Source organism: Rhinolophus sinicus, linkage group LG07 (assembly GCF_036562045.2).
Source record: "Rhinolophus sinicus isolate RSC01 linkage group LG07, ASM3656204v1, whole genome shotgun sequence".
NCBI classification, from domain to species: Eukaryota; Metazoa; Chordata; class Mammalia; order Chiroptera; family Rhinolophidae; genus Rhinolophus; species Rhinolophus sinicus.
Genome location: NC_133757.1, coordinates 109,037,421 through 109,064,221, shown reverse-complemented (window position 1 = coordinate 109,064,221; position 26,801 = coordinate 109,037,421). Strand labels below are relative to the sequence as shown.

Sequence of the window (26,801 nt, the reverse complement as noted above, 5' to 3'; positions counted from 1 at the left end):
TCTGAACTTTTCTGCTATTCCCTGTATCCATCATTCAAGATGACCCTGGCCATCTGCCGTGTTCTAGCACCTACCATGCTGTAGATTATAAGGTGCGACTTCCTGAAACCTCCCTTTTCCCGTTTCTCAAAAACCTATGCAATCCTAGTCACAAAATAATAAGTATTTTCTAATTTTACTGTTTTGTCAAAGTCAAAACTTTTGTGGAAATCGAGACAGCTTTTTGAGGAAAGAAATAGGATTATTCATGATATTTTCATCTTAACATATATTTTCTTTGCATATTATTTACCCACTATCCTTGCATAATTTTGATTCTTAAATTTCTACTTGCAATCCTTATTAAATCATCATATAAAATATGCTTCTGATGATTATTTTCGTGTTTTTTTTGGCTTTGGCTTGTCTTAAGATGACATTATTATTAGGAAGTTATTTATTTATTTTACAAAATACAAGGCCTAATTTAGTACTATTATATTCAACAGCTATAAAATTACTCTATCAAATTGCTATAAATATTTCTGTTTACTCTCAATTTCTGTCTTGTCCAGACCAGTGACAGTTCTCAGCCTGGGCTGAGGACCAGACTTTGAGTAGCACTGCTCTAACATGGTACGTGTGTCACAGAACTTCATACCTGAGCCGTCTGTTTTCCTTTCAGAATAAAGCTATTTTGAAAAGAGTATGTCTTTCAGAAATTATTATAAAATCATGATGGGGTAATATCTGAGTTAGATATTTTTTGGTTTTGATGTAGGGGACATGGAGCACTAGGAAAATCACAAAGCTTACTTTTCCTTTTCCCCATTTTCATACTTGATAAATCAAGTTCAAATGAACAAAGAGGGTTGTAAGAAAGGAAAACCAATTCAAAATGGTGCAGCATGTATGAAGGTCTAACAATCAAGTTTGCAAACTCGTCCTAGAAAAAGCGCTACATACCTCATTGTTGAATAGCACTATGGTCACCTTCCAAGTACTCCCCTTGCGAAGCTATGCACTGACACCAGCGCCCAGTCCACCCTTCAAAGCAATTTTGGAACTCTTTCTGGAATGGCCATCAGAGCTGTCATCGTATTACCCTTGATGTCCTGAGTGTCATCAAAATGTCTTCTTTCAATATTTCCTTTATCTTTCAGTAAATAAAGAAGTCATTGGGGGCCAGATCAGGTGAGTAAGGAGGGTGTTCCAATACAGTTATTTGTTTACTGGCTAAAAACTCCCTGACAGTGTTATGTGAGCTGGTGCATTATCATGACACGAGAGTCATGAGTTGTTGGTGAAAAGTTCAGGTCGTCTAACTTTTCACATAGCCTTTTGAGCACTTCCAAATAGTAAACTTGGTTAATTGTCCAGTTGGTACAAATTCATAATGAATAATCCCTCTGATATCAAAAAAGGTTAGCAACATTGTTGTAACAAGTTGGCGAACTTAATTGTCCGGCCTCACATGTAGATGAAAGATGTGTGTGGGGGGGTGGCTTTCTCTCTGTGATGCTGCTGCCGGGAACTCTAGGCTGAGTGCTCGGGCAGAGGGAAGTCTGCAAGCACCACTAAAGGTACACGCCTTTGCTTCTAAATCTCAGTAACTTACATTTTTATACTGAAGTCTCGGGTTATTTTCTCAGCCCTGTGTGCTTTCTGGTTGCCTGGGCCCTGGATCTTCCAAGGCAAGCCAGCCTGGCAAATGGCCACTCACCTTCCTCCTCGAAGAGAAGTCCCATGTGCCCACGTGCCTCGGCTTCTTTCTTCCCACCGTCCACTTTGATCAGTTGAGCAATCTGGAAACATCGTTCATAGAAGTGGTTCCTTACCCACTTGTCTTCAGAATGATTGAAGTAACAGGCCAGAGCATACAAGTTATTATAAACATCTTCAAATAATTCTTTAAAGAGAGAAAAACATCAGAAACTACGTTAGAAAAATGTCTCTCGACACATGCCTTCAAATGGCAAACCGATACAGTGACATTAATTTTCTATTTTTCCTTAAAAGCATGAGTAGCTATTTTAAAAATCGGAATGCAAAAATTAAATTAATGTATTGTAACTATTAGAGTAGTTATATTAATTACAGGATGCGCACGTGAGAAAAGCATCAAAAATAATCTTTCCAAAAAATGAGAACATATTGGAAATTGGCATACTCTTTGGTTGAAACACTAGACTTTAGATAAGACAAAAGGCAAGATAATATCTACTAGCAATGTGCTCAGTTCTTTCGGAAGAAATGAGTGTGTGGTATCATCAAATACTCTTCCCACTGAAGCTTTAAAAAGTATTTAGAGATTCCAGACAAAGCAATGTTTCTTAACTTTGGGAAAAAAAAGATAACGGAAATGAAGCAGATAGAATATGAAAATAGCAAGGCATTCTTACTCAGAAGAAAAAACAATGATGAGGCTTATGAACGACCGAGAGGCTTATAAGAAATGGTCATCAGGATGACCTAATAGGTGCCATGCACTCGCTAGCAATGTTTCCAGCAATAAAAGTTACTAGCAATGTTAGGAGAGTGAATTTCTGTGCTGCTGTGTTCTATGAGTATCTTTTTCTGCTGTAAATGCATTAACACTAGTCATCCTTCTCAGACAATTACTAGTTTATCAGTTGTTAGTTAATTAACCCCCCCTTTTTCCCCTAAAGTGTCATGTAACCTATTTGTACTTAAAAAAGTATATTAATACATTGTAAATCAGTCTTATAAAATCCACTGTAAGCAACCATAAACTTGGACGAAAATGTATATGCATTAATAAGTTGTGCCTCAGTCCTATAAACTCCACTCTATTGGTGAATATGAACAAATTCATAACCTTTAGGTCTTTTTGCATTTGTGCTGAAAGCACAGTTGTAAATACGTGGTAGCCTCTGGATTACCTTTCCAAGGATTTAAAAAATAACAATCATTCGTATTCACTGATACTAATTGTATAGTCCTGAAAGGATTACAACTATGAAAAATATTTATCCATTGCCCCCTAGCACTCCTATAAGATTAAAATAAAAAAGCTTAGAAAAATTGAAGTTAAGCTGACCATAACAAAGGGTAACTTTCATGAATGGTACATAAGTCACTCTAATGTTTCGAAAGAAATTTCTAAAACCTACGTCATTCCTTTACATATACCGTGCCATAATTCCATAGGAAATTAAGATTTATCTCAAAACAGGTTTTATAACTAAAAATTAAAGCAAAACAAACAAAAAAAAGGTCTCCCTGTCTCCCTATTTTTGAAGGAGTTGAGGATTCTGACAAGCCACTGCTTTTGACGGCTATTTCATGATAGGCAACAGCTTAGGTGAAAAGTGGAGCATATCCTGAGTTATTTACTTAAAAAGACAAATACTGTCATCTCAGAACTGACTTCTCCTATGCTTTGTCTTTCCATTCTGAACCTTCTACCTAATGGGAATAGAGCATTCAAGTCTATCTTGTAATATTTTATATTCTTTGTCATATTTAGTGATTAGAGTTATTTTTAAAGCCTGTAAGTAAAAAAGTAAAATACTTCATATCTCCCATTTCAAGAAAGTTACATAAAAAGCTTTTGAAAATATATATAATGCTGAAGTAAGGTTTTTCAGTAATTACACCTTAATAGAAAAAACATTTCCAACATTTCATAAACAAAGTTTTCTTTTTATTTTTTATTTTAGAATGAGTTTTAGAAGCTATCAAGAGTCCATACTTAAAGACTATTTGTCAGCTAAGCTATTTTTTTCCTATGGAAAATTAGAGTATTTTTCTGAGTGCAAAGTATAAAGGAATATATTCAAGTTTTTAATCTTTGTACAGTCCAAATACATGGCCATATCCCTTTACATTGCAAGCAGCCTGTGATGCCTTCTTACCACGTCCTTATTGTCAGCAAGTATGCTTATAAGATAAAACCAATTTTATTGCTGGTTTATTATTTAGATCAGGATTCATTAAGCTAAAGAGGAGATTCCATAATAAAATAAATCTAGGAAATCCTCTTGCTAATTTTCCTCTTTCAGTGAACCACACACTATAGATTGACAGGTTAAAGGCTCTGATAAGTCCTACAATAAACCAGCCTTCTTAACATTAATGCGAATTCACCTGGTGCTTCTCAAACTTATTTTACCAGACAATTATTTCTGTTTTGCTTTATATAAAACTGATAAACATCCTGTGGGACTCTGCTTGAGTAGAATATACTTTGGATATCTTAAATAAATGTTATCAGAAAAAATTTGCTGCTTAACCCTTGACAATAATTTAAAGTCAAGTGTAAATAATGTTTGAATTACCTATTGATTCGGTTACCCATTATCATTACTGTCGTCTCTTCCCTAGCCGCATGGGACATAGGGCCATAATCATAATGTTACAGGTGGTACAGAGATGAATCACAACAATGGATAATAGAAGAAATGTGATCAGGGACAAAGAAACCCTTCAACAAATGGAAAATAATTAAAAAAAGAAATGACTGGTTTACTTTAAACACTTCTTTGCTATATAACAGAAAATGATGTTTTGTACAGTAATTTAAATAACTCTAGGTTCCTGCTCTGTAAGTCTCAAGAGACAGAACTGACCTGCGACGCCTATTCTTAGTGCCATAGCTTTGATTAAATGAACTTCATGGTAACCTTAGAGTGATGGTATTTCCAATGAGAAGCAATGAGAACGCTCAGAGATATGCTACTTCAGGATAATTGTCTCAGATCTCATAACCTTATGGGATAGAATCTGGAGACACTATTAACAGATTTCATTATTCTAGATGAAGTGTGTGTGTGTGTGTGTGTGTGTGTGTGTGTGTGTGTGTGTGTATGTGTGTTTTAAGATTTAGGATTAATTCAAGTCAGTAATTGTGGATGTGCATATCCCCTATCCCATTTTCTGGGACATTCTTTACTCAAATCACAATTTTCCCCAATAAAGTTCATGTGTTAAATGTGAAAAAAAAAAGCACATGAATTTTTAAAAAGAACATACAAATATTTACATGTCCTTCAATTGAAGCATTTCCAATAATACTAATTTTGCAATAATTTTAATTTTCTATATTTCAAACAGGCAAAGGCCACTGCATTTTAAAGGAGATAACACTGTAGAAGAGTTATTCTGAGCAAGAGGTAATTTAGTTCCATTTAACAAATGCATCCTTGGTCCCCATGAATATAAGAGACCCACTCAGTAAAGAAAGTATTTATTTTCATTAATTATATCACATGTATAAGACATTGGCTATTATAAAATTTGGACTTTGTTGATTTGGAGAATTACAGAAACATTTTTATTTACATGTATAGTTACCTTTCTTTACTAAAAGATTATAAATTAAAATGTTTTCTACCTTAAAATAGACTATTCAGCATTTTAGTTTATAATTGCAAAATGCAAGTTTCTCATATTTATGACATTTATGACAAGTGGTGCATTTGGCTCATGTTTATTCTACTCAAAGCCTCTATTTAAAACGTTTAGTGAATACGATGATTCAACTTGAAAAAAATGACTACTGGGCAAATTTTCTCTTGATCAATTCTATTTTCAGTGTAAATAACACTTCAAAATACTTATACTAGAATATAGCTTTTTTACAATAGTATTTTTCATTTATAACAGTCAATTTGTTGAGAAATTATACATAAATTCCAATTTAAAATTCACCAAAGGGTTGTGTTTTTAAAGTCAATCCTGCAGTTAAATACTTTTCATAATACAAATATCACCCATCTACACACACACACCCTAGTTCACCTATGGTGATGGTGTTAGGATTTTTGTATATCTCTTATTTGTAAGTCAGGCCACAACCTGGTGGGAAATACGTCCTGACTCTACTAGAAGCTGAAAGACTCCTGCTACCCTTCTGATGCTGTTTCATATCCTCAACGATTTTCCACACATTGTAGTGTTAGGTAACAAAAAGTTGCCTACCCCTCTATTTTCCCATAGAAAGGTCTGAAATATTCACGTTGTCATACTGGGGCCTGAGCTTTGCTTTTTGACTCCCATTGTATTTTCATACAAAAAGTTGAAGAAAAGAACAATTTAGAACATCAAATTTATATGTTAAATTCTAGGATTTCTTTTCTTTCTTTGATTATATAAAATGACAAATTTCTCATATGTAACTAAGAAGTACTCATGACAACAATATCAATATAATTATAGTAGAGATGAAAATATTTTCTTCAATATTTGAAACATGTCGACTTTTTGGAAAATTTTAGGATTCAAAAAATTGGCTAGAAATGATGTGATGGAATAAATAAACAATTTTATTCATAATTGTGCATTGCAGGCTTTTCATGTCTTCTCACAATTCACTAATAAAAATTCTCTGATTGAAATCTGTAGGACTTATTGATAAACCGTTCAAATTCCAATATATAAATAATGGAAAATCAGTATAATTTTCAAGTTATAGTACTCTTGAAAGTATGTCCTCAGTGCAAGTCAGTATTTAGATTATATATGAAGAAAAACTACGGAAAGATTTATAATCAATGATATGGAAGATTTTGATATATTGGAAAGTTTAGGAGCTGTTATTAGGTGCTCTCCATTATCTTCCCTGGTTTAGAATGACATCACCAGGATGCCCTTGTGTCTGGGGCATCCTTGTGATTCAGTGTTCCTTATCATTTATTCCATAAAGATGCTTACTTGACTACATGAAACTAAGTTTTCTTCATGCTTCAAATTCATACATGAAACAATTTGGGACTTTCCCTCAGGCGCTCGCTGTTCTGGATCCTGCAGTGCCGCTGCCTCCAATCCCCACACTTACCTTTCCTTTCTGCCACCTCGGCCCTGGTCAGGTAGTAGTAGAAGTGATCCAGCTTATCAGGCTGCTCCTCCAGGGGTCTCTGCAACCAGAAGATGGACCGAACCCTCGCGGCCTCCCTCAGGGTGTCCCACTTCTCCATCAGAGCGAAGAGCTCAGTAAAGGACTTATGATAACCATCTTGCAGCATATCCACACAGATGGTCTTCTTGTACGAGTTTCGGTAACTGGAAACAAGAATCAGAACACTCAAGGGTTATTTTAATCCTGGAAATCAGCGTAGTGTTTTTATCTTATAATAATTAAAGGTTGAATCATGCTGTTTTTTTCTTCCCTTAGTGAAAGCACTGAAAACACTATCTTTACCTCAAAACTTTATAACAGAACAACTTTAGTTTAATGAAAGATGTCAGGAGCTATCTAAATACAGTAATTTTAATGAAATTACATTAGAAATGTATCAGTTCCAAAGCTGAACTCCCTTTGGTAAGGACAAATAAACCATTTGACTGATGTCTTAGTCTGCTCGGGATGCTGTAACAAAATATTGCCAACTGAGTAGCTTATAAACAAAAGAAATTTATTGCTCATAGTTCTGGAGGCTACAAGTTCAAGATCAAGGTGTTAGCGTGGTAACCTTTAGGTGAGGGCCCACTTCCCGGTTCATAGCTGGCACCTTTTAACTGAGTCCTCACACAGTGGAAGGGGCACTCTGGAGCCCCTTTAAAAGGTACTAGTCCCATTCATGAGGGCTCTCCCCGATTTCAACATAGGAATTTTGGGGGATCCAAACATTCAGACCATAGCAACTGATGACATCCAAAAATACTTGACATACTACCCTCTCAACAAAACAAAACAAAACAAAACGAAATAAAACAATCTATAAGCCAAGCAAAAATCAAACATCTCACTAATATCAAAACAATGCACTCTATGAGTATATTAAATGGCTTCACTGTATGTTATGGAGGTTCATGCATTCATTCACTAGAATATATTTATAGAAATTTATTACTAAATGCATTTTAAAATTATTTTCAGTTAGGATTCGTGATTTGTTAGATTAATATTCCATTGCTGACTTAATAACAAGTCATATGCAAGAAGATAAAGAAACAATTGTACGTTCCACTTATTTATTCAACAAATGACTATTTGAGTTTCCTGCTAAGTGCCAGGTACTGTTCTAGGTCAAATAGGTTCAATGCCTTTGTAAAGTCTGTATTTTAGTGGGAGAACATAACCACAGGTATGTAAACAAATAATAAATAATTTTAGATGATGAAAATGGCCACAGGAAATAAGGTTATGGGATAACAGCTGTATGGTGGCTATTATTCTACTAAATGAGCAATTAGAGGTCAAATATAGCTTTATATTAATTATTTTACATTCTATTTCTAAAAAATAGGAGACAAATATTTTGCACAACTGATATGATGTGATACTACTTGCAATACAAATGTCACCGTGGAGTGGGAAGGGCCTGGAATTAGTCATAACACCAGTGGGGGTCAGAACTCCCAGTTCTAGGAAATCTCCCTGGACCTCATTTCATCTCATCTGTGAAGTGTGTGTATTAATATAAGCCCTACCTATACCACAGCATTCTTTCTAAGAACCAAACAAAATTATGAAAGTGAAAATGATCTGGGAAATGTGAAGTCCTGCACCACTGGTTCTCAACTCCTAGAGTTCACAAAACAAATAAAACAAAACTGCCCGGGCCCCACCCGCCAAGAATTTCTTACTCAATGGATCAGCTTGGGTGTAGAACAAAATATATAAAGAGTGATAAGGAGTGGGGTGGTGAGAGAGAAATTGTTTTTTGTTGTTTTTTTTTTTAAAGCAGGATAGGCAAGTTCAGTGTCTACCACAAGGTCACAGGTCAAGATCTGGAGGTGAATGCTGACACCTCCCACTCCCGCGGTTGCCAGACAAGACTGGGCAGGATGCCCAGTGAAATTTGAATATCATACCATGGAACTGAAGCAAAGGAGGGGGATAAATAGAAGTAGGTGGATTCAACATGTAGTTAGCAGGTAAAAATATTGATAACTTGGTGAATGAGTGGATGTTGGAGGTGATGGAAAGGGAGGCACTAGGATGACACCCAGGTTTTTGGAGTGAGTAATTGTTAATTTGCTAAAGAGGGGAACACAAAAGGATGAACAGTTCTGGGGAAAGATAATGAGTTTGGGTTCAGATAACTTGAGTTGAGGAGCCTGAATCCAAGTGGTACCTCCAAAAGGCACTTTTGGGGGGTAGTGTAGGAGGGCTGAGAAGACAATAGGCTGGAAATCCAGCCTTGTTTTAAACAAGCATTGCCACCTTTGAATGTTTATGCCTTAGCTGTCAGCATGTTTTGCTGTGAATAAAGAAAGCATTCTGGAGCAAAAATAAAGACTATTATGAATAAAAATTAGAACATTGACTGTAAACGATAAAAATAAACACCAGTGAGGAGGCCATCTCAATTCTAATGCCAACGAGTACAGAAATACAGAAAATTCCTCTCTGAGCCTTATTTCCCTCCCCTGGAAGAAGAGGCTGCTTCGATGGGATTTGGTCTGCTCAGCATCTAGTTCCACTTCCACAGATGGCAGCACTGAAAAGCACTTTTGGAAATGGCCGGTCCCACATTGCATGTCCTCTTGGTTGGACTTAATTTCAAAGACTTCCTAGCCAAAGGGTGGGTCAGTGACCCAAATTAAGTCACTGGCCTCTCCCCCAGGTTTTTGAATCTTAAGGCAAGAAACACAAAAGTGTAGAAGGTTGTTGGAACTCAAGCAACCTGGCAGTGACATCCTGACGAGAGTCTCAAGTACTTCTTCCTACCTAGATCCATTCAAGAGTCACGTGTCTTGTCCTTTCCTTCTGAGCCACTTCTCCCCCAAATTCAGCTAGTTCCCTAATACTCTTCCAATAAAATCACTTCCACTTTATTTAGTCAGAATCAGTTTCTGCTGCCTCTGACCAAAGAATACGAACTGATTCAGAAGGTGCTGAACTAAAATTGTTGCCAAGACGTCTTTCAGCCTCAAAATGTCCATGATATACGTATAACTAATATCAATTTTAAAAAATTCTACTACATTGAAAAACACCATTCTTTGCAAAAGAGATTTAAAATAGAATTATATTTTAAAATGCATGTGTAAGTATGTTGGTATCACCTCTATTTTATACTCATGTGTGTGCATACACATGCAAATGTGTATGTCATTGTTTAAGTCTCATTACTAATATTTAATAGCAAGATAGAAAAATTATAGTGATTTGTAAAACAGGTTCCTAATTAAATCTTTACAGATAATGCAAATTATTTCTTTTAACCAGAATAATTTTCATTTATTAGAATGAACTGGCTCTCTGAAAATAAAGATATATGCCAATTTTCACCATTATATTATATTTGGATTTCTCCAGTTTTATATTTCATAAAACAGAACCACAACCAAAGTTCACTCACTTTATGGAAAGGAATTTTTAAAAAACACAAATAGAAATATAAACAGAATGCAAATTCATTATTTCATTTATTTCATTTGGATACAAAGTTATTAGTCTTTGGTTTCATTTACATATTAAAACAAATATTAGTCTAAATTAAAATATGTTCTTTCTAAATATCAGAAGAAAAAAATCTCCTTGATCCGAAGTCACTTTACCAGGTGAAAATTGAAAATTCTGGTAAAACCTATGGAGAGATTTGATAATATGGACTTCGAGAAGACTTCTCCTAACAGAAAAGATGACATTCATAGAAGCAGAAGTTATGACATTCACGGATATTCTGGACATCTATAAATCTATATCCTAAAGAAGATCTTTGCCACTGCAGATACCAGAGGCTGCCCTGGGCTAAGGGATGAAACTGGAGAATAATGGATGTAAGAATAAGATTAAGCAGTCATGCATTTCATATGGCTTTTTATTACTATTCAAAGGCATTATTCAGTGGAGATTATGTGTAAGTATTCTGAATTTAAATAAAAATGTCTCTAAAATATTCTAAGATTGAAAAAAAAATCTATAGACTGATAGAAAGTAAAATTGAACAATTTGACATACATCCATAGCAGTTGAATATGTGGAGATGCTGGGAAATGGGGAGCTTTGTTAAAAAACCATGGAGATACTATATGATTTTAAATTTTGCCTTAAACCATTTGAGTAGCTGCTATTTATAGAGCACCTACAATGCGTCAGACACTCTGTAGACATCATTTCTAACTCACGCACTAATTCTACAAAGGACTACTTCCATTTTTACAGGTGAGAAAAAGCAAAAAAACCCAAAAAACTGTCTTCGGTGAGGTTGTGACTTGTCCAAAGCCATATAAACTAACAAATGGCCGAGTTGGAATTCGCACCCAGGTTTCTCAGACTGCAAATTCTGAATTTTTCCACTTTACCACATTGTCTCCTATCAAATATGGTTGATTTTTTTGTTCTCCTTCTCCTCCTCCACACAATTGTCTGTTTATTTGCATTGATCATTTTAGGAATTTGACACAACTGGACAACTACAATGTAACTCACCAATTTGAAAGCCGTTGTTTTTAGTCTATGCTAATTCATGTTTATGCTAGATTGGGGGAAAAGACTGGTATTATTCTGACTCTCCTAGAGAATCCCCTGCCTTGAAATGAGGCAGCAGGCATCCAGTAGCATCCGTGCAATGCCAAGTACATAGACAGGATTCCTACTCAAGCATTTAAAGTCTGACAGGGAAAACACAGAGAGACAAACATATAAAAGGATGAAAACACACTTCTACAAATATGAAAACATGAATAAATGGAATAAATATATATGACAACTTGTTTTATCCTCTCTGAATTTACAGGTATTTATATTAGTTATTAGATGGACTTTGAAAATCAAAATGCATTATCAGCTATTCTAATATATAATTAATACATTTACCATATTTTTTCATAGCACACACTGAAATACTATATCAAGGTCAAGTTTCACATTCAGTAAAATATTTTGAAAGCAATTCAATAAAAAACCATATTTTAAAATAAGATCATAAAATTTTTATTTAATCTGACAAAGATAAACTCAAAAGATATGTAATATCTAATCAAAAGTCAAGATAATACTTTTACTCCATTAAATTAATATTTATAAGTCACTAGTGGGTTATCTATGTGTCAGTTACAACAGTCTTACATTCATATTGTAGGGATAAATGTTATTGGAATCACCTACGGGATAATTACATTGACTCTTAAATTAATACTTAAATAGCTTCAGTTAATATAATTTCTATGGGAAAAAAAGTGAGTCACTATTCTCACCCATTCTTTTCAGTGTAGATATTATGTATGAAAGAATGGGGTGAAAACACATTTCTTGTCACACACACACACACACACACACACACACACTGATAAAAATCATACAAGTTATTTGGATATGTTTTGTAGTTTTTTGTGGAAAGGATAATTTTCCCCAAAAAAGCTAAAACAATGATACAACATTTCTCTAGCATATACAGAGAAAGAAGTTAGAAAGGAAAAAAAAAACAATTATGTTTGAAATGACTTTACTTTAAAAGCATATAGAATGCTTTTGCAATGAAAACTGAAAACATTTTTCTTAATTTTACACAGTTAGGTTTTTAACAATGATTAGTCAGTTTTAATACTGATTGAGAATTGCATTATTATCACTCATACATATTTTTGTGTAATAACCATTGGAGAGTTCAGATTTTTAGGACTTTTATTTTTTTATTTTTCATGTACTTCAAAATATAGCAAGAGAAAAAGTTTCAACATAAAAAAGTCTCTTTAAATTTAAAGGATTTCCAATGAGTTGACTGGTCTCTGGGGGCATCTACTGGAAATTTAGCAAACTGCAGTCACATCATGTAAATTTGATAACTTTCATTATCCATCTTAATACAGATATTCTTTTAATTGATATGCAAATAAGGTGACACTCAAAGAAGATAAATGTAAAGTTATGCATGGTATTCTATCTCATCCATCTGGTTACAGCAAAACATGTAGCTGTCTAAGAGATCAGTTAACAAACACTCAACTCTTAAAAATGTAAATAGGGCAGGTGGCATATATCACAGATTAAACAGTTTCCAAACTATTCAGTTCTCATGTTTGGAAAAACTCGAAATATATTTTAGAGATTAAACAGTCACATTTAATGAGGCATTTCATTAATCCAAATTAAATGTATATAAAAAACACTTTTAAAATTATGATGGTTTCTGTAAAACAAATTCATTTTGCATCTCAGTATATCCACTAATCATACTTGTAAGTAACTGATAATCACTACTTATTTTCTAAATGACTTTAAATTTAACTATTTAGAGGTTAATATCTGAAAAAGTAGAATTTGTTATACTTGGAACAAAAGAGTCTATCCTTTATTATAGTTAGTCATTACAATTAGAATTAGTCATTAAAAGGAACATTGTTATTCATTTCTCCTAAACACAAGAAACTCCTTAATGAAAAATGAACATATAATGAACATAATTCAATCACTGCAGAGTACGTATAGTTTTGACATATACTTCAATAAACAAAATAACTTTTATAATATTATTGCTGTTATGACTAATCATGAATTAGGAGTTTTAATATCACAGCCATTATAACATAATCTCCATTTTCTTTATGGAATTTATTAATCATATTTGTAAGAGAAAAAAATACTTTGAAGGTATATCCATTGTGGTATACTTATATTATACCATAATGTACTTTATATACTGCTATAATTTTATCTAAAACCCTCATAATAAAGACTAAAATATATAACATTTTAGATTCATTTCAAAAAAAAAAAATCACTAGTGCATGTATTAGTTTATACTGTTTCTGACAATTTCATTATAATCACTGTCCAAATAAATGATACCACTTTTAATTGTGTAAGCAAAAACTAAACATAAAAATGTTACCTGCAAATCAGAACATACATATTAATGTAGCAGCATTTTGGTGTCAGTTTAGATTTAGATTCATTTTAGATAGCTGGGCTTATTGGATAACTTATAAATAAATAAATAAATAAATAAATAAATAAATAAATAAATAAATAAATAAATAAATAAAGTCTGCTCCCTAAGAGGTTATGGAATAGAATTTTTTTGTGATTTTTATGAACAATTAGAAATTTACTAAATTTGAATCTTTAGAGAATGTTGTTACTATACAAGTATTGCTCTGTATTTTTGGAAATTACAAATTTTCACCTGTTAATAATCGAAGTTAGAAAGCATAATCAGACTTTCAACATTTTATAGGTATATACACAAATTGAAAAATGCCATTTGGAAAAAACTATTTAATCCAAACCAACCTTTAATCCTTTTTTTTTAATCGAATAATAATAACTAAGGAAGTTTACCACATAGTATTTTGTAAATGAGACTATTACCAATATAATTCTTTCAACAAAAAACAAATTAAAAAATTTCACTGACGGATATAAATGATAAACGTCTAAGTTTTGCTTTGTCTTGTGCACCTGAAACTAATTAAAAAAAAAATTTCACTGACAAAGACTTTGCTCAACAGCACAATAAGAATTCACTTCACATGGGTGATTTGGTTTTAGGATATATGGAATATTCTTATAGAATGGAACAAAGATTATTTCTCAGATTAATTATGTTAAACTGATGCTTAGCAAAAAGTCAGTAACATTTGTGAGCTCAATAAATAGTAATCAATCAAACAGAATTTTTGGTGGTGATTGTTACTCTATATTAGAGGAAAGCCATGGTTATTTAGTAGACAGACTACAATTCTTATAATAGCTTTAAATAATTCCCTTAACATAAAGACAGTTTTTAAATATGCATACCCTGTTAAAAGTGATTTATTCAAGTGATTCCTATTCAATCAAATATCTGAAGTACAGTGATTGTTACCAATCAAAAATGAATAAACTACTCATCAGTCAATATCAAGTATTACCAAAATATTTTCCCATGTAGCTGTCACACATATTTCCTGCACTGAAAGACTTTCTTTACTGAAACATCTGAAAACAACATTAAAAAAAAAAGTTTTTAGAAGTTTAGTGAAAAAGCACTAGAAGAATGCTTCTTATGAGGCTAATTACACATATAATGTTTATACACAGTCTTATTTCTTACAAACTCCCTTGAGAAATTCAAACATATTTATAACATAATGTTTTAAGCCAAAGATCATACATAGAAAGGTGTGAAATAAATGTTATTGTTTAAGAAAAAATTTCAGTGGAAGTATTTTCCAGCCAGAAGTATCACATTTGAGTCCAAACACCTTTGGCTAAATGAGGCAATCATATGAATTCTTGTCCTCTTTCAATTTACACTATAAGTTTCCACTATAGGAAAACATAATTACATAATCAATTTATATTGGTTATATTGTTGTTTAATCCATTAACTATACGTTGAAAAATAAAGCCAGGAAATCATTTTAGTTTTTGGATTGAGTTATAATAATAAAAAAGAAATCTGAATAAGTAATATAATTATGTTATATTCTGCATCCTAATATAATGATAATAAACATAAGAAAAAGAGAAAAATAAAAACTAAGCCTCATACTACCTGATTACAAACAATGGACTGCAAACATTTGTAAGCATCATCATGCTAGCTCACCAACTCAATTATTTTTGTCTAAGTATTTAAAAAACTTATATAAAACTCCATGCAATATAATAGTCACTCTGTTTTTTGAAACATAATTCTATGATTGCTCTCCAAATATTTTGAAATTCTATTATGTAGGACCTTTTGTCTCAAACAATAGCGTTTAAATTTTGTTCTTTCAGTTTTTCATCTACACATCTTTATAAATAAAAGAACTATCAATTTTCCATGTAAATTGACTAAAACATCAAACTTTTAATAAAAATGTAAGGCTGGAGAATATAAAGACAAAGCTTAGTAAAAACAACAAGTTGCATTAAAAAGAAAACTTCAGCTCACTGCGCTCTTTTTTTTTTACTAAAGTATGTCATACATTTTAGCTTTGCAAGAGTTTGACGAGTTTTGCAAGTAAAATTCTGTTTCCTCTACACTTGCTAATAGTCATGAGAATCTGTAGTTTGCACCTTCCCATTAAAAATGTATTGTATTTTTTTGAAATTATTCACCCCGCCTTTTATCCAGATCATGTCTTTGAAAAGAGGAAGTAGATAATAAATGGAATAATTCATGATTTCCCATTAAATATGGAACTTTCTTTTGCAGAGTTTAGAAAATGAAGTTCTACATAATGTACAAAAGTTGATTAGAACTTTTTTAACCTTTTGCAGAAAAAAAAAAACCTTTCACATTAAACAACTGCATGGAGAGCTTTCTTTGGGAAAAGTAAACCAATCAATTCTTTACACCTGTAGCTTAATCATATATATTCTAATGTTGCTCCTTCCAAACATATATTCCTTTGTAATACCTAAGTATTTATTAAAATGATGGCAAAAAGAATAGCATACATTGGGCTATAAACATGACAAGTATCTAAGAAAAATATAACCGGTTTAAATTACAAAGGGAAAATCACGTAAATTAAAAATGAAAACATTATTCATGCTCTTTTCAGCAATGCGATGGAGATAGTATAAGAGTAAATAACAAAACCTCCATTTAGATTTCTCTTCTGACATTTCTTCTAGTGTGGCAATGATATTTTGTCACGAGAAAAAAAGGTACACCTTTATAAGCTTCTCTTTACCAACTTTCTGTTTGGTATTCTGTTAACTATACTCTTTTGTCTTTTTTTGGGGGGGGAATAAAATAAAAAACATTTTAAAAAACTAAACCAAATGTTTTTGAGGCTCATTCCAGCTCTATCGTTCTGTATCTCTTGGATAAGGAATCTGTAGTAAATTTAACTGAAGAAAATATCAAGTTCCAACTATTATAGGGCAGCAGGTGACCTCATTTCTTTGGGTTTTTAAGTTTCCATTGTGGAATAGTTCATCTTTTCAATAAACATATTTTAATTTTCCCCATATCAAAACACACATTAAGAATACATTTTCTTCTTTCAAACTTGAATGCTTCAAAGATAACAACCATATTGTAAGCCATGTGAAGAAACCTTTCATATTGCATGCTCTTTAATTACCATCACAAAGGAGGTGTGTATTGCAATTCTGATCAGTGAGGCTGGGATTTCTCACAGGCTATATGTACATAATGATCAAAATACCAGAACATACATTTTGTTTTATATTTAGTAAAAACTAAATTAATAAAAACGAAAAATAAATTGATCATTTTGATTTATATACAGCCAACATCTCTCTCTCTCTCTCTCTCCATGTATATCTTATTTTCCTGAATGTTGCATTAATTTTATTGCAGCTATCTCAAACATTTAGAAAATTCCTACTTATAACTAGGAGCATGGGTATATCAAATCAAATGTGTATCAATAAGAATACTGTAAGGGCTAATGGAAGTATTTGTGAGATAGTAAATAAAAGAGACTTGAATTCAAACTTTTAGAAAATAGTACAAAATAGATATATGTAGGGATTATAATTTCTTTGAGACAGAGAACATGTCATTTTTTCTTTTGTATTCTCGTATTATAGTGCAAATGCCAACAAAAAAAGCTTTTATGATTAATATCTAACAAAATAGAATTCAGGTATACAAAAATTAAAGGGCCATACAAATATCAGAGATTTATAGATTAATTTTCTGAGCAATACAGCAGTTAGGAAACAATACACCCGATAACATACCTTCAAGATACATAAAAATTACAGAATAAGGAAAAATTGATTTTAATGCTTTTTCTCCCCCTAGAAAATTACAAATAGAGGTTTAAAAGATTCTAATAAAAATTGTTGAGCTTGAACGAAATAATAGGTTCAATCAAATTATTAGATTCTGATAGAGCTTTCCATATAGAACTCTACCAAAGAAATAGAGAATATATATTTATTTTTCAAAAATACAAGAAATATTTATAAAAATAGACCATGTACTGGCCACAGTAGAAATTTCAGAAACTGGTATCATATATGCTATGTTTGCTGAGCACAAGGACACATTCACTTCTCAAGCCTGAGTCTCCCTTAAAAAAAAAAAGCTACAAGAAAAACTGTTTACCTGCAAATTTACAAATGTATTTCTAATTTATTCTTTGCTTAAAGGAGGAACCACCATAGAAATGTTCCTATATTTAGAACACAAAGGAAAAAAACAAACAAATATTAAATCCTGGGGAAGAAATCATCATGGCATTCAAAAGTAAATTTATAGTTTAAACGTATTTGTCACAAAACAAGAGCAGCTGGTACAAGTGAAGAAGCTAGATTTCAACTCAGGATGCTAGAAAAAAATCCTAACAAAATGAAAATTGACACGAAGTCAAATAAAGACAGGGAAGAAAATATTAAAGGTAAATGCATCAACCAATAAAACAGAACAAAAAAAGTTGACCCATAAAACAAAAGAACTGATTATGATAACAACAAAAAAAATCTTTGTATAATCAAGAAAAACAGAACTACCTAAGTCACCCAAATAGTACTAGGTATTAAAAAGAAAACATACTTTTAGCTTCTAAGTACAATTATAGTAATAGCTACCTTTTATCATTTGCTTAAAATGTGCTAGATAGGTGGTGTTCTCAATACTTTACATATATTCTCAATACTTTACATATATTTAAACCTTACATGTCTTACAAAATCAATATTCTTATTTTCATTTTACATATGAGGAAACTATGGTACAAGAGTTCAATTAACAAGTCGAAAGTCATACAAGTACATCTTGTGAATAATGGATCTATAATTTTAACTTCAGCAGTCTAATTCTAGAGTCTGTCGTTAGCCATCATTCTCTTCATGCTACCTCCAGACATGTAGAGAATATTTCTATACATATAGAAGAGATTTAAATGCTAAACTTGATAACAAATATAATTATCTACACAAATAGGCACTAAAAATATTACCAAATTATCAATTATCAAGATTGGCTAGAGAACATTTAGAAGACCGATCAATTACAATAGAAAATGTCTTCTCCCTTATCCTCCTCCTGTCACCAAGAGAGCAAAACTTTGGTTTTTATAGGGGAGTTCTACCAAGCTTTCAATAAGTAAGAAATTGTCATCTCATCCAAAATGCTCCAGAGCATAGAAACGGATGAAAATTTCTTTAGTTCATCTTATACAATCCTAAAAGTATAGCAAAAGAAACGAAAATTATGGATCAATATTATTATAATTTAGATGCAAAAATCCCACCCACAACCCCTAACCATAAAAAACAAAACAAAACAAAAAACCTCATAGCAAACTAAACCATAGAGAAGTAGGGTTTATCTCAAAATTCCAAGAATAGTTCAAAATTCAAAAATCTAATAACTTTATGATAATCTCAGTAGATGCGACAAAATTTTGTAGTAAAGTTTCAAAACAATTCATGATTTGGAAAGCAGAAACTCCAAAATGAAATCTTTATTTTGGTAATATGTATCTATTAAAAACCTAAAGCAAAAAAGCTTCATGGTTTGTGATACATCAGAATTATTTCCACTAACGCAGGAATGTGAAGGGATGTCTGCTCTCACTGCTATTATTTAACACCATTAATTGTTAATTGCAGGTTCTTATCAATGTGGGACTCAATATTTTCATGATACTAATTCTCCTAAAATAACATATAAATTCAAGGCAATCCCAATAAAACCTCAATGATATTTACCTGACCCTTGACAATTCTAAAATTCATATGAAACAGTTAATGTGCAAGAAAAATCTGATCGTTTGGAACAAAGAGGGGAACTGTCTGCCAGATATAAAAATATATTTTAACTATATTCATGAAATGAACTGTGGCATTGACACAAGAAAAGGCAAATAAATCAATGGAACAGAAGAGATATGTACATGTATGTGTACACATACAAAGGAATTTGATATTTAGTAAAAAGTGGCATTTCAATTCAGGGGAAAGTTTTTGGGACAACTAATCTATTTGCAAATTTTGTTGGTTTTACTTTTTTATAGTCTGATCTGTGTTTCTTGAGGATAACCTCTCCTCTAAATGGCTTTAAAAAAATTTTTTTATGTGTGTGTGTGTTTCTTTTATGGTTACTGTGGTAGTCCTTTTCGGCCCAAAGGTTTGTGTGTTTTTTCCAGTCGAAGATATCTATGTCTATATTTATGTATATGTCTATGTAAATGTCTATTTATATGTCTAGGTCTCTATCTTTATCTCTTTATCTCTGTATCATCTATATATCTCGTATATCTATATAGCTGTCATCATTCATTCTTTGTTTTCTCTTCTCTCTTTCTCTTGGATAAATATTGAGCCCCTGGACTGATGTACTGTGTCTCATACCTTTTAACATATTTTCTCTATCTTTCCTGTTTTTATTTCATGTATTGAGAAATATCCTTGTCTTTCTCTTCTTTCCCTTCTTTTGAATTAAAAAAAAATGTCAGCAATCTTCATCTTAGTTTTGAATAATTCTATTTCTTTAAATTCTTTCATAGCACCAAGTATATCTTTGGTAAGGTTTTTCTACAATGTCTGTAAGGAAACAAACTGGAAATCTTTATAAGTTCTCCTTTTCCCTATAGAAACTTTCTTTGAGCTCAGGTTGAATGTTCTTTGTTCATCTTTTTTTTTTTTCCTTTTATATTGTGATATAGTCTCAAATATCAGAGGATATTTGTTTATTCATGATAATGAAGTGCTAGATTTCTTAACATAGGTAGTGAACTTGGGATTCCTCTGTTTAGAGGCTTCACTCTGAGTGTGGCTTAGGATTGCACAGGCCAGCTATCCGTTGCACTCATGCCAAATGAAAAGGATTTTGCATGGTGTGCCAGCTTCCCAGACAGAAGCTCAGGCCAACTGTTATTAATATATTCTATAAGACTTTTTGCATCATTATTCATGAGGGATATTATTCTGTGGTTTTTCTTTTATGTAATGGCTTTTTCTGATATTGGTATCAGGGTAATTTTGGTCTCATACAATGAGTTGAGAAGCATTTCCTCCTTTTCTATATTCTTGAAGAGTATGTTCTAAATTGGTATTATTTGTTCCTCACATGTTAGGTAGAATTCATCAGCGAAGCTATATATATATATATATATGCACCTGAAATTTTCTTTGTGCAAAGGTTTTAAAACTATGAATCATTGTCTTTAATGGATATAAACCTATTGTATTATTTACTTCTACTTAAGTGAATTTGGCAGTGTCTTTCAAGAAATTTAGCCATTTCCTATAAGTTGTTGAATTCATCAGCATAACACTTTTCCCCCAATTAGCATTCTGGTATTTGTGTAATCTATACTAATATGTCCTCTCATTTCTGAAATTGGTATAGTGTGTCATCTCTTTTTTTTCTCTGATCAGGCTGACTAGAGGTTGATCAATTTTATTGATGTTTTCAGAGAACCAGTTTTTAGTCTCATTGATTTTTCTATTGTTTTTCTGTTTTCTGCTCTCATTTTAGTATTCTTTTTTTTCTGCTGTCTTTCAGTTTAATTTGCTTTCTTTTTCTAGTTTTTTAAAATGAAATCTTAGGGTACTGATTTTAGACCTTTCTATTTTTTTAATATAAACATTATAAAGCTATAAACTTCCCTTTAAGCATTACTTTAGCCGTATCCTACAAATTTTGTCATGCCATGTTTTCTCTTTTATTCAGTTCAAAATATTTTCTAATTTGCCTCGTAATTTTTTCATTGATCTATTTTTTTTATTAGAAGTATGTTACCTTGCTTCCAAATTTGTGGGGATGTTTCAGAGATCTTCCTGCTATTATTTCTAATTTAATTCTATTGTAAGAGAAAATAATTTGTAATTTAAATCCTTTTAAGCATATTGAAATTTATATTATGGCTCTGAATATCATTTCCTTTGATAAATGTCTCATGTTGACTTGAAAATAATGTGTGTTCTGTGGTTTGGTGGAATGTTCGGTAAATGTCAGTTATGTGAGTTGATCAATGATATTGTTCAAGTCTTCAATATTCTTACTGATTTTTTAAAATCAATTCTTCAGAGAGCAGTGCTAGAATCTCCGATTATAATTGTGGACTTGTCTGTTTCTCCTTTTCTTTCTATCAGGTTTTGTTTCATATATCTTGAAGTTCTGTCATTAGGAACACAAACATTTAGGATTATGTCTTCTTGATGAATCAACTTCTTTTATCATTAGGAGATGTCATGTTTTATCCCTGGTCACATTCCAACTGCTTTCTGAGAATGTATGTCTGAAAGTCTTGGAATTTCTCATTTTTCTTCCCTTCTTTCTCATCATGTTAAGAATTTACTATCGTTTGTACGTCTGTGTAGTCATTTCAAATATGTGCTTAGCCATCCATTTTGATCTTGATCTTGAAGTAGAAAAAGCCCTAAATTTTTAAGACAATTTTTTTGTTCAGCAATATACAGAGGGTGTCAAAAATGTATATACATTTAAGAAAGGGAAAAAAAACTGTTAAAATTACACTGATGGTAACCACTTTGAGCACCTCTTGTAAATGGAAAAGTCAAACGTGACTTGTCATCATCTTTTGTTATCAGTATATATTGAGTATTGCAATTTTAATAGTTTTTTCCTTTCTTAAAATGTATATACATTTTTGGGGGGTACCTTCTTTATTTCTTTGGCTATGCTTGTTGTAGGATAAGAGATCATTTCAGACAAGCTTAAGGAGATTTTTATGGAAGTGTGAATCAGGGTTACAGAATGACTGGATCCTTCTGACGTTAACCCAGAGGCAGATTCTAGATCCATAGTAGCACTGGGCATTCAGGTAAAGTCCAGATACCTGGTTTCTCATGTATGTCTGATACATTTTCGTTCTAGATTACTCATTTCTTCCTCTCTATGAATCATTTTTCCTATCTCATTTCTTCTGCTTCTTTATAACATGGGATTACCTTGGTCAAATTACTTAACCTCTCTATGCCTTGGTCTCTGAAGTAATAAGAACTCTTCACAGGGTTATCGTGAGAATCACTTAAAAGAGACCAGCACACAGTATTCATTTAATATATCTTACCTGTTACAGTCTTGCTTGAAATAAAACCTAGTTAAGTGATGTAATATTTATGATAAGCTGTCTAAATACCCATTTTATTGTTTATTAGGTATGCAAAGTTCTATTATATTGCTCCATTTTTCATATTTAAAGTCATGTGATAACTTTCTTTTAGAATTTAATATCAAGAAAAAGCTTGTCTCTCTTGAAGAACTGATATGTTTTCATTAATCAGGTAACGAGAATTGTATAGTCCATCGCATCGCCCCTTTTGCCTGGTCTGCCATTCAAAAGTTCAGAGTAAAACTTAGTGTTCCCCCTGGGGAACTACCACGTTTCCCCAAAAATAAGACCTAGCCGAACAATCTACTCTAATGTGTCTTTTGGAGCAAAAATTGATATCAGATCCAGTCTTATTTTACTATAATATAAGACCAGGTCTTATCAAACATAATATAAGACCGGGTCTTACATTAATTTTTGCTCCAAAAGACGCATTAGAGCTGATTGTCTGGGTAGGTCTTATTTTCGGGGAAACACGGTATATTAATTCCAGTGGGGGGCATATGTACACGCTTCTCCTTTATTTGCCTTTTATTCTCTATAATCTGATAGCTGTGTAACATACAATGTTAACTTTTAAGTTTCTTCAATCCTTTCTGGAAAGCAAGCAAGCAATAAAGTGTCATTTCATGTAAATCAGCAGAGTCTTAAAGGAGAATGAACCACATTCCCTGCTTGCAAAGGACTTTAATCTAGAGCAGCGTCCTTTCCTCATGGCAATTCACAGTAAGAAAGACATTTTACACTGCAATTCACTACAGGTACATACGTATTTCACATGTGTACCTATGAACCATAAGTTTAAAAGTACTACTACTCAAATTATTCTCATCTCTCCCTAAATATTAGCTCAATCCTCATAACCATTCCATGAGCCAGGACCTATTAGCATTATCCTTATTTATTTATTTATTTATTTATTTATTTATTTTCAGATGAGGAAACTGAGGCACAGATACACTAACTTGGCCAAAAGCAACCAGTGACTTTGTTAGTAAGTGTAAAGCTGGAGTCCAGAGAGTTTGGTTTTAGAACCTGTGCTCTATTTCATGACATCTGACAGCTTCCCAATAGTCAGCCTTAGCAAAGCACTCTGTTCTGTTTTATTTTCCTATGCTCCTTTCATTTTTAAAATGCTGGTCATGATCCCCAAACTGATGAGTCATAACCCCTCCACACTAATAGGCTACCATCGATAGTTTGTTAAACACAAACCAAGAAGAAACAAACAAAAGTTCCAGCAGGAGTCTGAACTCTCCCATGTGGGTGAGGATGAATCAGAGGGGGCCTCACTGAATAAGAAACAGGCAGAAGCTGGAAGATAAGAGTTGACCAGTACACAAGGCATGGGGGAAGGAGAAGGCCATGTCAGGCAGGGCACGTGTACAAGGCTACGAAGGGGTAAATGATCACCACTCATTGATCTCCTCCACACCTATGAGCAAGCACTGCACGAGAACTCAAGATGCACCTGTGTGAAAGCGGCCATGGCTCCTGCCCTCTACTTGCAGTCTAGTAGAGGAAACAAAGTAGCGATGACAATGCAATGCTATAAATGCCAGGATGGGAGGTGTTTTGGGTATTGCTGGTTTTCTACTAGGTTTTATAATAGGTATTATACTTGCAAGGTTACCTAATATAATCGAGCCATTTAAGGTGAGTAAGAATTAGCCATGAAATGGGAAGGGGAAAAAGCATTCTAGGCCAAGGGAATAGCAATACACTAAATTTGGGAGATGAGAGAGAATATTGTTTAATGAAAACCCGAGTGCCTTCAGAGACCGCCTAAGTTCAAATTCCTGCTCTTCTAGTTATGAGGTGTGTGACCTTGGGCAAGTCACTTAATATCTCTGTGCTTCAATTTCCTTAGCTGTAAATGCAACTAACAAAGATTTTTCTATGATTAAATGACTTAATGCATACTTATAGGGCACTTAGAGCTATATCTGAAACATAGTAAGTATTCAACAAATATTAATCATTATTATTTTGGCAAAGAATAAATTTCAGTGTGGAAATGGAAGACATTAAACAGGCTCGGGTGTTGTTGGCCTTAATGAAAAAAATTGAGTGCCTACTCTGTGCTGGATACTGTTATAGGTAATAGAGACTCAGCAGTGAACAAGACATTCCCCAGTTGCTGAGACCAGTTCAGAAGGAGTCACCTTTTTTCCTGCCTGTTCCTGTTAGTCATGTAGCCATTTATTTGGCAACTGGCTTCTTCAGAAAATTTAATTTGTAAACCTCCATACAGAATTTAACTTATTTGCAAAAGAACAAAATGTTTTGAAGAAGAAGCAAATGATTTTACAAAATTATTCAAAAGCAAATAAAATAAAATGAAGCAGAGGAAAGAGCACACACCTAAAGGGGTCTAAATCCCCATAAAGTTATTATGAAATGTTATAGCTATATTACATCCTGAATGAACAGCTGCACCTCGCCATATATATTTTGAGTGCTTGGCCATTGTGCAAATCCAGGTGTAAATTTGCTTATAACAAGTATACCTGTAGTTTAAAAGCAGCTTTGGAAGACAATTTTGAAACAAATTCAGAATGAAAACCTAAGACGGGCAAAAGACTAATTTAATTTAAATGAGTAAGCATAATATAATTCAAAATGAGGCAGGAGAGAAAGGCTTTAAACGATATGAAAACACATGGTTCTTTGTTTCTTTACAACCCAAAGTCTTTGAATACGGTAACTGATAGTAATAATTTCTACTGTGTGGACAACATGACACACTGAACATCAACTGATAATGCCGAAAGATATTCTGCAAGAAAGCAGTACCTTAAAGATGCACACTATCTTTCACTGAATCTATTCTTCCACATAACAGAACTTGATATCTGAGGCAGAAAATAATATTGAGCAGATTAACATTCTCTGTCCCTTGATGATTTTGTTTATTTTGTATCCTCATATCCACAGCTAAAGCTGAAAAAACTGCCCCCCAGAAATTTTTATTTGAATCTGTAAATGACACTTTTATTACTTAGCTACTCAAAGCAATTACGATATGATAATAAGTGATACCGTGTTTCCCCGAAAATAAGACCTAGCCGGACAATCAGCTCTAATGCATCTTCTGGAGCAAAAATTAATATAAGACCAGTATTATATTATATTATATTATATTATATTATATTATATTATATTATATTATATTATATTATATTACATTACATTACATTACATTACATTAGACCTGGTCTTGTATTATAGTAAAATAGACCAGGTCTTATATTAATTTTTGCTCCAAAAGACACATTAGAGCTGATGATCTGGCTCGGTTTTATTTTCAGGGAAACACTGTATTTTAGGTCCCTTTAAAAAAAAGAATAATGCATTCTGATAATATAATACAGAATAAAAAAAGTACAGAAGCACAACATGACCTTCTTTAGTTGTTAAAAATCAGTTAAATACTATCAATGACCTATTTGAAGAGTTATCTAAGAAAGTCAATTTTAAGTGTCAAATGAACTTCCTCAATTCAATAGTGAAACCAGCTACATGAAACACTGAACTGAAAATGGTGTTACCAAAGAATATTCATAGCAAGACAGATCCCTGCTTCATGGTGTTGCTAATCTTACATGTGTTCTTGCTCTCATTCATTCATTTACCATCGAGTTACTGAGCCCTGACCATGCCCTGGGCCCTGTGGGGGATACAGTGGCACACACACAGACCCATTTCCTGTTCCTGGGCAGCGGCCGTTCTGCTAGGGATGAAGACAGTTGACATATAAACTCCCGAAACAAGATGGGGAGCAGATTACAGCAGAAATAGACCCAGACAACATGACTGGGAGGAAGTGTGGGTGGGCTAAGGGCTACTGAATTATGAGGACAGGGGATGGCAGACTGAGCAGATCACAGAGAAGGTCACATCTGCATGACAAGCAGTGTCAGCAATAA

At 32.8% G+C, this 26,801-nt stretch overlaps 1 protein-coding gene across 3 annotated transcripts in view; it reads right to left on the bottom strand.

Moving 5' to 3' along the window:
• The window catches only part of TTC29 (tetratricopeptide repeat domain 29), a 360,428-nt gene that overhangs the window by 139,919 nt on the left and 193,708 nt on the right, over nt 1–26,801 (bottom strand). For all 3 annotated transcript variants that reach the window (XM_019730723.2, XM_074338461.1, XM_019730722.2), the window contains 2 exons: nt 6,779–7,002; nt 1,703–1,888 (listed from right to left, as the gene is read on the bottom strand). In XM_019730723.2, the coding sequence (XP_019586282.2) occupies nt 1,703–1,888; nt 6,779–7,002 (410 nt within the window). The remainder of the gene's footprint in view (nt 1–1,702; nt 1,889–6,778; nt 7,003–26,801) is intronic.